This window comes from Melanostigma gelatinosum (assembly GCF_949748355.1).
Source record: "Melanostigma gelatinosum genome assembly, chromosome: 4".
NCBI classification, from domain to species: Eukaryota; Metazoa; Chordata; class Actinopteri; order Perciformes; family Zoarcidae; genus Melanostigma; species Melanostigma gelatinosum.
In genome coordinates this window covers 258,598-272,146 of record NC_136637.1, presented here as the reverse complement: position 1 = coordinate 272,146, position 13,549 = coordinate 258,598, and the positions used below count along the sequence as shown (strand labels likewise).

The 13,549-nt window shown below is 45.0% G+C and overlaps 1 protein-coding gene across 1 annotated transcript in view; it reads right to left on the bottom strand.

Annotated features, from left to right (window-relative positions):
* szt2 (SZT2 subunit of KICSTOR complex) overlaps positions 1-13,549 on the bottom strand; it is a 151,593-nt gene that overhangs the window by 106,106 nt on the left and 31,938 nt on the right. The window contains exons 28-39 of the mRNA XM_079267210.1: positions 12,360-12,487; positions 11,180-11,447; positions 8,152-8,314; positions 7,943-8,035; positions 7,589-7,667; positions 5,420-5,704; positions 5,098-5,233; positions 4,192-4,308; positions 4,025-4,094; positions 1,995-2,180; positions 1,183-1,386; positions 16-241 (exon numbers count right to left, since the gene is read on the bottom strand). Of these exons, the coding sequence (XP_079123336.1) occupies positions 16-241; positions 1,183-1,386; positions 1,995-2,180; positions 4,025-4,094; positions 4,192-4,308; positions 5,098-5,233; positions 5,420-5,704; positions 7,589-7,667; positions 7,943-8,035; positions 8,152-8,314; positions 11,180-11,447; positions 12,360-12,487 (1,955 nt within the window). The remainder of the gene's footprint in view (positions 1-15; positions 242-1,182; positions 1,387-1,994; positions 2,181-4,024; positions 4,095-4,191; positions 4,309-5,097; positions 5,234-5,419; positions 5,705-7,588; positions 7,668-7,942; positions 8,036-8,151; positions 8,315-11,179; positions 11,448-12,359; positions 12,488-13,549) is intronic.

The following is a 13,549-nucleotide window of genomic DNA, read 5'->3' as shown; positions in this document are numbered from 1 at the left end:
GTCTGCTGGACTCACTGTGAGAGGCCGACTGCATGGACTCAGCCAGGCTGACGCTGGACGGCATCTTGGGGGGCGAGGTAGGATCTGCGCAGCGGTCGGTGTGGAGCTGGGGGGCACAGAGCTGACCTCGGTCCCCCACCGTGCTCTGAGGAACCGCGTGGTCGGCCTCGGGCTTCAAGGCTCCTGCAGCAGGGTCACCGGCAGTGTCAGCAGGAGCACTGAGGGGATTCTTGTCTTCGCTCTGCAGTTGGACAGAATATTCAAGTTTCATCGACTGGAACTCAAACCTCAACGAAGGACATCTCGTTCTCCTTATTCTCCATTTAATCCAATTCCTCATTGTTAAATAATCCTTATTATCTGCATTCCTTTCAGAAGATAGTTAATAAGTTAAGAAATGAATTATTACCACGACTTCCATTGAACAAACAAACAACAAACTGCTCTCGGTAGACCACTAACACTCTGAACACTCTCAACACTTTAATTCATTCACCTGGTGCAATATCTTATCTAATCCGTGCAATATCCAATTCGTTTAAGTATTTACCTGATCTGTCTGTATATTCTGTATATACTGGTATATTTAATACTCTTCTTTACCGTCTTCATTTATTACTGTTTTACTGTTTACTTTACTATATTACTTGATTTTTATTTACTTGTGAGCAATGCTGCTGTAATCCTGTAATTTCCCCACTGAGGGACTCATAAAGGATTATCTTATCTTATATTGTTTTCTTCTTCTGTTTTTGTTATTGATGTAGCTTTATCTATGTTATTGTTATTGCCAATAGTTATTAATAGGCCTATTATTAAGTGAGTTTCCTTCATTGATTACCTGGACAAATAGACATGACGCATACATCCTGTCTTGTGCATAAAGCCCGTTGTTCATGGTTTCATAGCAGCATATGATGGACAGATCATTATGATTCATCAACAGAAAAGCTGCTGGATCTGACTGAAGTATAAATGCATCGAGTTTGTCAGGCTTCTTCTCTCCGCAGCACAGTGGAAGATGACACATTCGTGAGAGGAAAGAGAAAGCTTAGCTATTGGCTAACTACCACGGAGCATCAGCAGACATCTCAATGAAACTAAAACTCAACACTCAGTGATTATACAAATGCAGGCATCGAGTGTCATTGTTCCACATCGGCGTGGAACGACGTGTCCGACCTCACTGTCCACCCGAGCCTCTGCTTCACTCTCCAGCACCACGTCCTCCACCGGGTGGGTGCGCTGCTGGGGGTCCGCGGTGCTCTCCGACAGCCTCTTGGCAGCGTGGATCCTGTGGGGGTGCAGTCTGCTCAGGCACATGTAGTAGAAGCTGCCCTGTTCTCCGTTCAGCACGTAGCCAGAGAAAGACATTCTGCGGAACTCCTGCGGGATCAGACGTTAACCCATCAGAGATCCTGACTGAGTCCAAACACTGATCACTCACTGTCCCATTCAAAGATACCCAAGTCCGTTTGAACACCATACTAATGAGCGACCATTTAATTTTTTCTAAATAAATGACAAAAATATTATCTTTTGCTATTTTGTATTTCCTTCCACACTGTAGATTGTGTGTGGTGTTACACCCCTACAGAGAGGGAAGCATGGTTTCCTTTAAGGCGCTGGAAGGCTTTTATTGTGAAACATCTGCGCAAGAAGTATTGAAATAAGCCTAAAATGGCAAAGTAGAACCTTCTGGAATGAAAACAGTACATCTTTTAGAAAATTAAATATGATCATATGTACGTATAAAACTGGTTCATTTTTAATAATTCACAGCAGGACATGAATAAATATTGTGTTAAAAAGCACTGAAAATGAATATGGAGGTATTTAATATGTTTAAAAACTACCTCAGCATGATAAGCAAACCAAAACAGGAGGAACCACTGTGCTTCAACATCCCTCGAGTCGCGTGCGTGCGTGCGTGCGTGCGTGCGTGCGTGCGTGCGTGCATGCGTGCGTGCGTGCGTGCGTGCGTGCGTCCTTGCCTCTCTGAATCTCTCCAGCGACTGCTCCGGCCCAAAGACAAACTGAAGCGGGACATCTTCGCAGAGACAGTGCGGTCGCCCGATGGAGCGCAAGACGTGCTCGGCCACTTTCTGCAGCGTGGCCGAGCTGATGACCCGAGAGTGACGCAGAGCGGAGACGATTTCATCCTCCAGCAGCCAGCGGATCTGAAACACAGAGCGCAAACCACAGACCAGCTCATCACTGCTCTGTGTGTGTGTGTGGTAAGAGCAACAATGTGGACCTTATCGTTTTTCAGTGAAGAATAAAAACATCCATTCTAGTCTCAAGACTAAAGAGCACTTCCTAAAAGATGCATTTATAATCTCGCAAGAGAAAAACATGACAAGTGTGGATTTTGATGTAGGAATGTAGGATTATGGACGAAATGATGATTAAGATTATTTTGAGATAATAATTATTTATCACGTTTTTAGGGACAAAATATTTTATTTATTTAAAATATATCTTTGTCCTCTTCTCTATGTGCTGTTTATTAATCTAGATTGTTTTGGTGTGAGTTGCCTTATTCTGCAGACATCGGCCACAGAATAGAATGGGACTATATGGCACTCGGCTTGTGTTGCTAAAAGCGGTTACTCAAGATAATCCACACACCTTGTTGCAATAAGATTGAGAAATTGTAAAAATATGTACATTTGATTCTGGTTATATTGAAATAAACAGAACTGATTTCACAACAAATCTTCGCATCCAAATTGGACTGTTCCTTATTCAGTGTCTCTCCTAGAAGCACACTAAAATGAGGACACTGCTCTCTTCCACGTTGTGCTACGTTCCTGCTGATTAACAAATCTTTGCATCAAAACAAGACATAAAAAGGTTCTTTTGTTAAAGAGAAACATTTGCATCGTGGCTGACTGTTAGTTTAGGAGGCGCTTGATTTGACGTGCAGCAGAGTTTGGTACGAGCGGAGCACTCAATTTAAACGTCAATATCGCAATCGATCATTTATTATATTCAATAAACTTTGGAGATTTACTTTGATATCCTCAGCATGCTGCCAACAGTGCGACTAAACATGTAAAGTTTGTGCTACGGTCAGTAAACAAACCAGAGGGTTCGTCCACTTGTGCACTCCATGTGTTACAGTAACTGATGGTCAGTGTGGTGCTGAAGGAGAGCTCCAGAGATGTTGAAGGGTGTGCTCTGTAAACAGTAACTGATGGTCGGTGTGGTGCTGAAGGAGAGCTCCAGAGATGTTGAAGGGTGTGCTCTGTAAACAGTAACTGATGGTCAGTGTGGTGCTGAAGGAGAGCTCCAGAGATGTTGAAGGGTGTGCTCTGTAAACAGTAACTGATGGTCAGTGTGGTGCTGAAGGAGAGCTCCAGAGATGTTGAAGGGTGTGCTCTGTAAACAGTAACTGATGGTCAGTGTGGTGCTGAAGGAGAGCTCCAGAGATGTTGAAGGGTGTGCTCTGTAGATGTCATGTCACCTGACGGTTTCATTATCTCTGAAGTAAAGGTGTGAATATGGAATCTTAAAGCTTGCTTTGTAATTTGATTAGAAGATGAAACATCTTTAGACTCCTCCATTTTCTAAACTGCTTATCCAGTTCAAAAAATGTTGATGTACATTTCCAAAGGCTATATACATAGAATTCATCTGTGGAAAAATAAACTGAATATGATGTATTTTTAACTGACAGCATATTTGTGAACTGCATATTTGGGTAAAGGTAATAAGTGAAGCCTCTCTCTTCTTGACGTTGTGTGTATTACATGGTCATCTGGGACAGGTGTGCTCTGTGTCCCCAGAGTCAACGGTAAACATGGAGGACCATTCAGTGTTCATGTACCTGCTACAAACGGACAGAAAACTGCCTCGTATTAAAGCATTTCTTACCTTTATTTTTCCATTTTATCTTATTCTAGTTGCCCTTGTTCTTATATTGTGTATTCCTTTCATACTGTGATTCATTTGCACTTTGCTGAAGATGGTTTGCTGTGTTGCTGCTGTGATGGCTCACATTTAGAAGAATAAGACTCACCTCGTCCATTGTGGCCAGAATTGCTAACTTGTGAGGAAGTGGGAGTTTGGATAAGGGATCACTGGAGACCCTGACAGAAGACAAGACGCATATCAGAAAGAATACAGAGAATAGGTCCAAGCTCAGCATCGTCCTGGCCAACAAGCACATATGTTGAACAAACCCACCCGTCAGCACCGGCTCCCCTCAGACTGTCCAACACCGCCATCAGCTCCTCGTCGGAGCGATAGGAGGAGGGCTGTCCTGGTGAGCGGTTCAGGGACACACTGCTCTCTGAGGTGTACCTGCACACAGAGGGGAGCTTTCCGTCACATTCATTGTCAGGATAGCATCTACAGTGGTGAGCCACACAAGGGTCCAATGAGTGAACGGCTTCATGACTCCTTTAAAACAACTCTTGTCCTCCACCTTTCATCAAGTTACTACTCAATTCATTTCAAAACTAATTATCAAATAGTTTCCAATGTATGTTCTGTGGATACAGTATTCCATCTGACATGTCAGCTCTGCTTCACACTATCCCACTGATGTTTCTGAGCTTTCTGGTCTTCCGCTGTCGTCGTGTTCACAGCGTCGCTGGCTGTGAACACGACACAGAGTTCAGTGGCTCTTCTACCGATGACTGTATAGTTGTATAACAACCTTACAGAAGCTCTGACGGCTCGTTTTAAACACGTCTGCACGCAGGCTGTGCATTTCTCTTTGGATTGAGCGCTTTGGTACTTTCAGTATGTATAGAGCACCTAGACCTACTTTACATCTGAAGAAGAAATGTACATCTCAGTTTCTACAACATGGGACCTTTAAACATGGACGTACCAAGACAGTCTACACATTGCATTTTGGTGCACATAAAGACATTTTGTTTGTTCACGAGAAAACTCCAGAGGATCTTGAATATTGCAATGTGATCTGCAGAATTTGTGCCCAATATGCAGAACTTCACGCCAGGCGGTCCTGAGATAACGCGCTCACCAGAATGTGACAGACAGTCGGACGGGCCGCCCAAACACGGAATAACTGAAATTCTCTTTTCTTGCAAATCTGCTGATGTGAGGTGGCTTGTTGCTCACCGGTTATGATGGAAATCAGCCATGACTTCGATCTCCAGAGGTAGAGTCAGGACAAACAGATCTAGCGTGACTAAGAGCTCGTTCAGATCCACAGACTGCAGGGCTTCGGCATTCTCCAAGCAGGAGATGATCTCACCTGCGACCACACAGCTGAGATCAGCACCGCAACAACACAGTCTCAACTCTTCAGCTCAATATCTTACAGAGGGATGATGGGAGGACACAAACAGCTGCTTTGATGAATGAATGATGGTGGTGGTAACTCTAACAACAATGTCAACTTCTGCATGTCGTAGAAAGACTTGTGTGTGTCTGTACTCACCGAGGCAGGTGGGCAGCGTCTGTACGGGCATGGAGCCGTGGCAGCTCTTCATGTTGACGGAGCAGGTGACGTGAACAAACAGCGGCGGCATGTCCAGCTGCGGCCCCTCGCCCTCCAGCAGGGAGTCTCCCTCCAGGATGCTGAAGGAGTCCTGGTCCTGGTTGACCGTGTTGGAGTCCGACACGGACTGGTCGTCGCCCTCACCGTGCCGACCGCCACGCTCCTCGTACTCCACCACCAAATCAGTGTCGCTCTCAGTCATGATGCAGCAGCCGGAGAAGTTTTCTACTCGCAAAACACCATTAATGCTCATTATCATATCACTAGCTGAGGAGTAACAATGAGATGACCATACAGCTAGTTATTACACCATATAAGGAAACATCTCATGTTTGTAATGGCATGCAGGCTGTGCATGAACAAATGTATATTCCTTTTGTTTCCCAAAAAGTCACAGACACAGATATGAAAGCATAAAAGTACAACATATAACTCGTTTACACTTCTGATGTAAGAAAGTCACTCAAGCCTTATACAATTCATGCTGTTCAAACAGGATCAAACCGGTTAAACATCCTGTCGTTGATCCAGAAACAGGAGGACTCGTGTGTGAGTGACACATGAACCTGAGGGAGGTACCAGCCTCAGACCAGCCTAACAAGCAGCTGCACAACTGAGAGTGGAGGCTTCACCTTTAGGGGGACTGGAAGACCCTCAGAAGGAGAGCTGCTCAGAGACCGGACTACTCTTCTTCTATAGAAGACCCTGTGAGACGCTTACAGCGACTGATATCTGTTGCACTTTCCTTGAGTTGAAATTGTTTTGTGTAACTGTTTTGAGAAAACTTTTAATAAAAACACAGCCTTACCATTTGTAAGTGTCTGGGACTCAAACTGAAGACTGTTTTTTGAGATGAAGTTACCCCTCTTCCCCTGTCCCTGAAACGTGTGATATAGAGGTGATGACGACTCTACCAGAGGAGCTTAAGGTAAGTTCCCTGGATGAAGACTTGGCAGTGTTCGTCATAAATGGTGAGAAACTCACAATAGGCAGTAGTAAGGTACAGACGCTCCACGTAACTACCCATACTGGGTGTCAGGGTTACATCTTACTGAGAGAGCCGAGGGCGGAGCCGTACAAGACTCTCAGGAAGACAATCATTCCGAAGTCCGAACGACTCAGCTACGGGGTGAGATAAAAGGCCGAAGGCATTTTCCTGACACCTCTGTGGGACACTAAACCCACTAAGGATTGGTCGGACTACCGTGTTAGGTGCGAGCCTGCTCACGCTACAGTACATAGATCACCCTGCATGATGTGGGAGGTGTAGTGCTGCTGTGTATTAGTGATTACAGATATATAGCATGTCAAAATGTTAACAGATCTCGGAGACTCGCAAGACCTCAAGCTGAAGTAACTGATGTAGCGGACTTCTGAAACATGTCTTCAGCTCAACATCATGTTCAGAAGTAATTCTCATAGAGTTAGGACAACATGACGTCTTGAGCTGATCGAATAATAAGCTGTTGAAGAGGACCCAGAGTCTCCAGGACCCCAAACACAACATCAGCTTCAACCCATCGTTAGCCTGACAACGTCATCCTTGCCTAACTTACCTTGAACTTAACTTCGCTCAATGAAGATTGTCAAGTCACTATGCATCGCCAAATGAGGTAATATGGTGTCACCTGGGTGTCTGTGGCAACGTTTCTGCACAATAGGTGACAGTTTTCCATCAGCCAGTGGTTGGTCTGCCCGAGGCGGGAGGCGGAGCTAACACAACAGGACTCACTTGTGTGTGAAGCAGCATCCGGTTTTGTCTAGTCTCTGCTAGCGTTGAGGGTAACCGGTGATGACAGATGATGAAATGCCAACTGATCCAGACTGAACTTGACCTAACTCCGCTTTACTTGCTGACCTTCCTTCGTGATAAAGTGAGTCAGAATCTGTCCCATGATGCTCCTTTCACAGCAGCCAATGCAACTGATGTAAGCTCTCTCTCACACACGTGTCTGTTTTCAGGTTTGTTGTGGCTTCGCTGAATAACTCTACATGTGCATTAACATCTCACCTGTCTTAGCCTCATAATAAAACTATTAGAATGGAAGGGTGCCCCCGGCTGCATTAAGAACACTTAAATAAAGGTAAAGATGTGTGAGCACTCCCCACCGTCCTCAGTAGCCGGCTCAGCCTCTGACACCAGCTCCTCACTGGGCCTCCTCCCCGTGTCCCCGTCCTCCGAGTCCTCCTGAGGAGACAAGCCACAGCGCAGAGCTTCATCCGGTGTAATCGTGCGGGAGCCGTTTCTCTTTCACAGATCAATCATTTTACAGCTTCTTTGATTAGATTCATAAATACACATTCCAGCCATGTCAACCCACAATCATGTCCTTTTCCTCTGTATGATCTCTGATGTTCATTTCCATCTGTAGTGATGGTGAGTTATGGAAACAAAGCAACGCCAGTCCCATCAAAACACAAGGATGACGATGAGAGTGTCAAAGCCCCAGTGGGGGGACTCACCTCTCTCTTGCATGAAGGCGGGCAGTAGAAGAAGTAGTGTGGGTTGGAGGGCACCGTTTTGAAATACTGGGACACGATCCCCATGAACTTACCCTGTGGAATAATTAGTGTTGAGTTCAGTTTCACCCCTTTAGCTTATTAACGAGGTAGGGCGTGATCACAGACTACAGGTCTGGTTTAAAACATGGGATGAAGAGCTCAGACGGTACCTGTATGATGCCGTGCAGATCTGGATACACTTCACACTTGGGCTGTGTTTGGAGCAGCAGCAGAGGGAACTCTGGGATCTTGGCCTCATCCTGGATCAGTGGAGATGTGGGAGCCGAGGACTTCCCTCTGGAGTCAGGTTCACTGGCATCCTCCATGTCAATGCTGTCAAAGCCAGAAGCATTCACATGAAACATGAACAGCTGCGTCAGCTCGTAGGAAACTCATTATGTTAATGTCACCATTTCAGACAGCTGCCTGAGGAGCCCGAGTGGGAAAATGTGGTTCTGAAATGAAGGATGCTTCCATTCTGACTTTATTGGGGGGGGGGGGGGGGGAGTCTGATTTTACATAGATGTGATTGTTTATCTGTAGTCTATGATGGTTGAAATATCAGCCTATGAATAACACTGTTAATAACGCATGTGCTTTCAATAGCTCCTGAGTGAGTGTGGATACATCACCATGTGGACGAAGCTGCACTATCCACACTAAAGGGAGCGTCACAGCCTCAGTAAGGAAGGCTGGAACAAGAGGCTGCTGCTTCAACTTATTCAGATCACTCCCATCACAACGCTGGATATCTTTAGAAGTTATCAACGACTCCTTCAAAATCAGCAGAGAGAGTCGGCTGTTTGCATTTCTGAAATAGGCAACACTTGAGCGATCAGACTGGACCAGGACAGGCCTGGTCTACGGTATGTGTCGGCCTGCTGCAGTAGAGCTGTTAGCTGAAGCTCTGTAGAGCGTAGAGGTGGTGATCACTCTCTCTGGATTCATCATCACACGTGACACACATTACACATTTCATTCATTGCTCAACCTTGATTGATTGGTTACTGCAGCTTCAAAGCTTCAGGCTGAACAGGTAGAGAGTATTTACATCAAACCAACGTCTAGAACACGAGCAGGTGATGAGATTCACTTCACGGGATCTGATCTGAAAGCTTACATGACGTGACAGTGAATGAAGATCAATCAAGCACCAGTTCATTGTGTGCTCCCCTTGTATCTTGATGAGCATTTGCAGATCTGAACATACGCATTCCTACTAGGGCTGCACAATTAATCGAATTTTAATCGCGATCACGATTTTGGCTGCCACGATTAAATGAGCATGATCGTCTGCGATATTGACGTTTAAAATGCGTGCTCTGCTACATATCAAATCAAGCGCTTCCTCAACTAACAGTCAGCCGACCACCAGGGGGCGAACGAGATGGGAGGTGTCATGCGCGCACCCTGCAGACTCCGGTATTAGTAGAAGAAGAGAGACGGACAACAGAACAGAGAGCAGACGGTCACGGGTGTCGTGTGAAAGCTAAATCAAATATCAGGAGCAGAAGGCGAGGAGCTAGCCCAGGGGGGGGCAAACTTCTTGGCTCTGGGGCCACATTGAGTTTTAAAATGTGCCAGACGGGCCGGGCCAGTAGCAGATGAATGGAGTATTTGTGTGAACTCATATAAATTACAAGTAAAAGCCATGACCTAAAAAGTAACTTTCATTTAGTTCCAGTGGGAACAGTGTTGCTGGTCACCCCTTTTAACCAGTGCATCAACGTCTGGTGTCAGTTTGGTTGTGGAGATTCTCAGAACAGATCTGAGGTGTTCATCAGTTAACTGGGATCTTACACCGTATTTTTGTCGTTGCATAAATGCATATTTTATCATGCACTTACTTATTAAGCAGTCATTTTTGACACTGAGTTTCTCGTGTAAAGGTTAATGACTGTGGTCTTTGTAGCAGTTTGATTCTTTGACGGATCATACAAATATTTAACTGTCACATGAAACATGATCAGAGCTCTGCTGTGTAAAGTCTTTCCTTGTCTCTCCTCCCTGTGTCACGGTGTGGGTGCATCTCACTGGCGTCAGGAGACATATCAGAATACCCTTATTTTATTGGTTAAACTGCATCACGTGATGTGATTTACAACGCATTGGTCGGTGTTTTTCCTGCACAGCTGAACAAAGTGGCGTAAATGCTGGAAAGGAGCGTGAATAACTCCGCTGCATAAAGCAAAGCCCCGCGACCCACTGAAAACGGTCCACAACGAACCACCAGTTGAGCATCACTGGTCTGCAGGATGGTGAAGAGCGGTGAACAGCTGTTTGTGTGGTGTGTCTTCAGTCTCTTCCCGTTTCCTTCGCCTACATTCCCCTGGGTCCTACGCCCACATTCCCCTGGGTCCTACGCCCCTCCCTGTACAGCTTCTTATCACCCTCTTTGCACCAACGTACATTTATAACAAACACCACGCATATTACGGTAATCAGTGTTGGGGTCTGACCAAATGGCTTCAACATGTGCTGTGAACAAAGAGAATCAGGCCTTCCCTTTTTCTAGCAACGGTTTCATCCTGATTGTGGTTTGATGAGAGCAAACCTCCTCTGAAGGACCCTAGTCTTTATTATAGTTTGGGCAATTTTGTATCAATATCTGCGGGCCGTAGTTTGCCCGGGCCTGGGCTAGCCCCTCGAAAAGGATCATCATTCGTTGTCTGGAAGTTTTCTGGATTTCGGGCAAGTGATGTTAACCAAGAACAAATCATATGACAGAGTGCGTTTGAGTTGTGTCTGCGCTGCATAGCGATGCAGAGACGTACATTAGCTGGAATGTAGCACAACATGGAAGTGAAAGCAGTGCCCTGTTGATTTAATTTTGGGTAAAAAGTGTTGATACTATTTTATTTATATTTTCCTTCTATGAGATGCACTGTGATGTGATCAGGACCAGTCTGATGCAAAGAGTTGTACATTAGCCTGACTGTAGCACAACAATGGAAGTGGAAGCAGTGTTCTTGTTCATTTAAACGTGAAAGTGCAATAAAAAGATGTCCCTAAAGTTAATGAATAATCGTGATAAATAATCGTGATCGCAATATTGATCAAAATAATCGCGATTATGATTTTGGCCACAATCGTGCAGCCCTAATTCTCACACACACGACCACGCTACCTTAAGATAGAAGAAAGAAAAAGTATGAAATTGAAAGAAAGACGTAATACACGATGTTCAGTGCACATTACCTGGACGAGGAGGCCACGGCGGCCCTGTCATCTGGTCGCTCCTCCTCCACCTCTCCAATGATGAAGGTGGCAGGGCTCCTGGAAGGTGTTGGATTGCCTCCCCATCCTGGCGTCCCGGGATGCTCCCTGAAGACCCGGATGTGTCCACAGAGGGTCTGCAGGAAGGAGGTGACGTCGATCTCCTGCAGGGATTCTTCGCAGTAGTCCATGGCCATCAGGACGTCCTGCGAGCTGATGCTGTAGGACTGCTGCAGGCTGCGGTACACACCTGAGACACAGCCAGGAGAGCGCATGATGAGCCGATGACTCAGCGTGATGTTGGGAGTGAAATATTGGTATAATGGTAACACTGAATATATTCCTGCAGGCAGAGGACCAACGACCAGGATCCCATTGACCAAGCATCCGGCAGTCTGTCTGAGTCACGGTTGTATAGCCTCAAACTGTTGTCAACTGTTCAGTGAAACGATCTGGTGAATGTCAGTTCCCTCTGATCAACAGTTACACATTGTGTGTGTGTCCAGGGCTTTTATTGTGAAAGGTAAGAATGGAAGAAGAGGATGTGGTCTGCGCTGCCTTTGTCCAAGTTGAAAGGAGTAATAAAGTCTGGCATCTGGGTTCACTGTGGAGCCTCTGTGTTCTACACTATAGTGGACATTTTCAAAAAATCATGTTGTGCACAACATGATTGGTTGATGCTTAATCATGACAAAGACTCTAAACAATATATTCACGTGCAAATGAAATGCTGCGGATGTGTAAAGGCCTTTCATCCTTAATCACTTTCATACAATGGCTCAATGCTGTGTTTTTAATCATTGTATCTTCTTGTATGAACTATGTGGTAGTTTATCAATGACTTCATCATGAAGCTCCAACTGGGATTGAAAAAGTTGATTGCTTATGATCAGATACTTTTCTCATATTATATTATATATATATATATATATATATATATATATATATATATATATATATATATATATATATATATATAACTCAATTTGTCCACGTACCTCCTTGCTCTTGCGATTACTGTCCCTTTAATGCTATGAAGAAGTGTACACATAGCTTTATAAACTTGATATATTTTTATTATGACGGGTAAACAGCAGACAGGGCTGTGTAGATTTCAGTTGACCTGAATAATGTGTCTCTCATCGTTCCATAACTTCCTCACCTCTGACGTAGCTCTGGTGGTAGTGCTCTTGCAGCAGGCTGCAGTAGTTGGCGAGCTCCTTGTGTTTGTGAGGCTGAGCCAGGAGGTCGGTCCAAGGGGACGGACTGCTGCGGTCCTGGGACAGTGACCTGCCAGAGGACACACGTCCTCAGTTAGAAAGACTGATCGATTTCCACTCGATTGATTCTTATGACGCGTGTGTGTAAAGAGACAATGTGAGACAGTTTTGTGTGCCGTTGCATAAGCGTTTCGGAGACTTTAGCCCAGATCTCCAACTACAGGAAGCAAAGTCCAAGGAGCCAATAAGCTGGTAAGAGACAGCTAAACCTCCACAGCATGCGTTTGAAAGACAAAAGATCAGGAGAAAGAATAAAAAACATTAAACAGTTGAGAAAGGCCTCGATCACCAAAGTGTTTCCATCCATGGAACAGCAAGGTGTGAAGACAGACTGCTGCTGCCACACACACACACACACACACACACACACACACACACACACACACACACACACACACACACACACACACACACACACACACACACACACACACACACACACACACACACACACACACACACACACACACACACACACACACACACAAGGTGTGACGACAGACTGCTGCAACACACACACACCTGCACAGCTGCAGTTACACGCACTGCAGCACAATACACAGTGAGAGAAGTAGACTAATAGTTCTACACACACTCTACTCTCATCATTTAAATGTTTTGGATTCGCTTTGTAAAATGAAAAAGACAATGTAAATGCACTGAATATAAACAATGATTCAGATTTTTGTTCTGTTAAAAGATGAATTGATATAAATTAGAATTTCGATCATCTTGACTTCGACAGGCTGTGAGAGACGTCTGACTGTGGGGGTGTCATGTTTACATCGGTGGGGTACCCTCTGAAGCTGTCGGGAAGGTAAACAGCAAAAATACCAATTCTTGCTGAAAATTCAACTTCTGCTGTGCTCTTTACTGTGTGCATGTGGTTTCAGCCGATCATATTCCATCTCCCAAATTACACAAGAAGACAGAATGTGTCTCCTCTTTTAGAATTGGCCTTTTCACCTCCCACCTCACTTTAGTTTAAGCTCTCTTTCATTGAAATGACAACAAAAAGCTGAAGTCATAAGCCTTCTTGACCATTTCATTCATCTGATCAAATGAAACAATG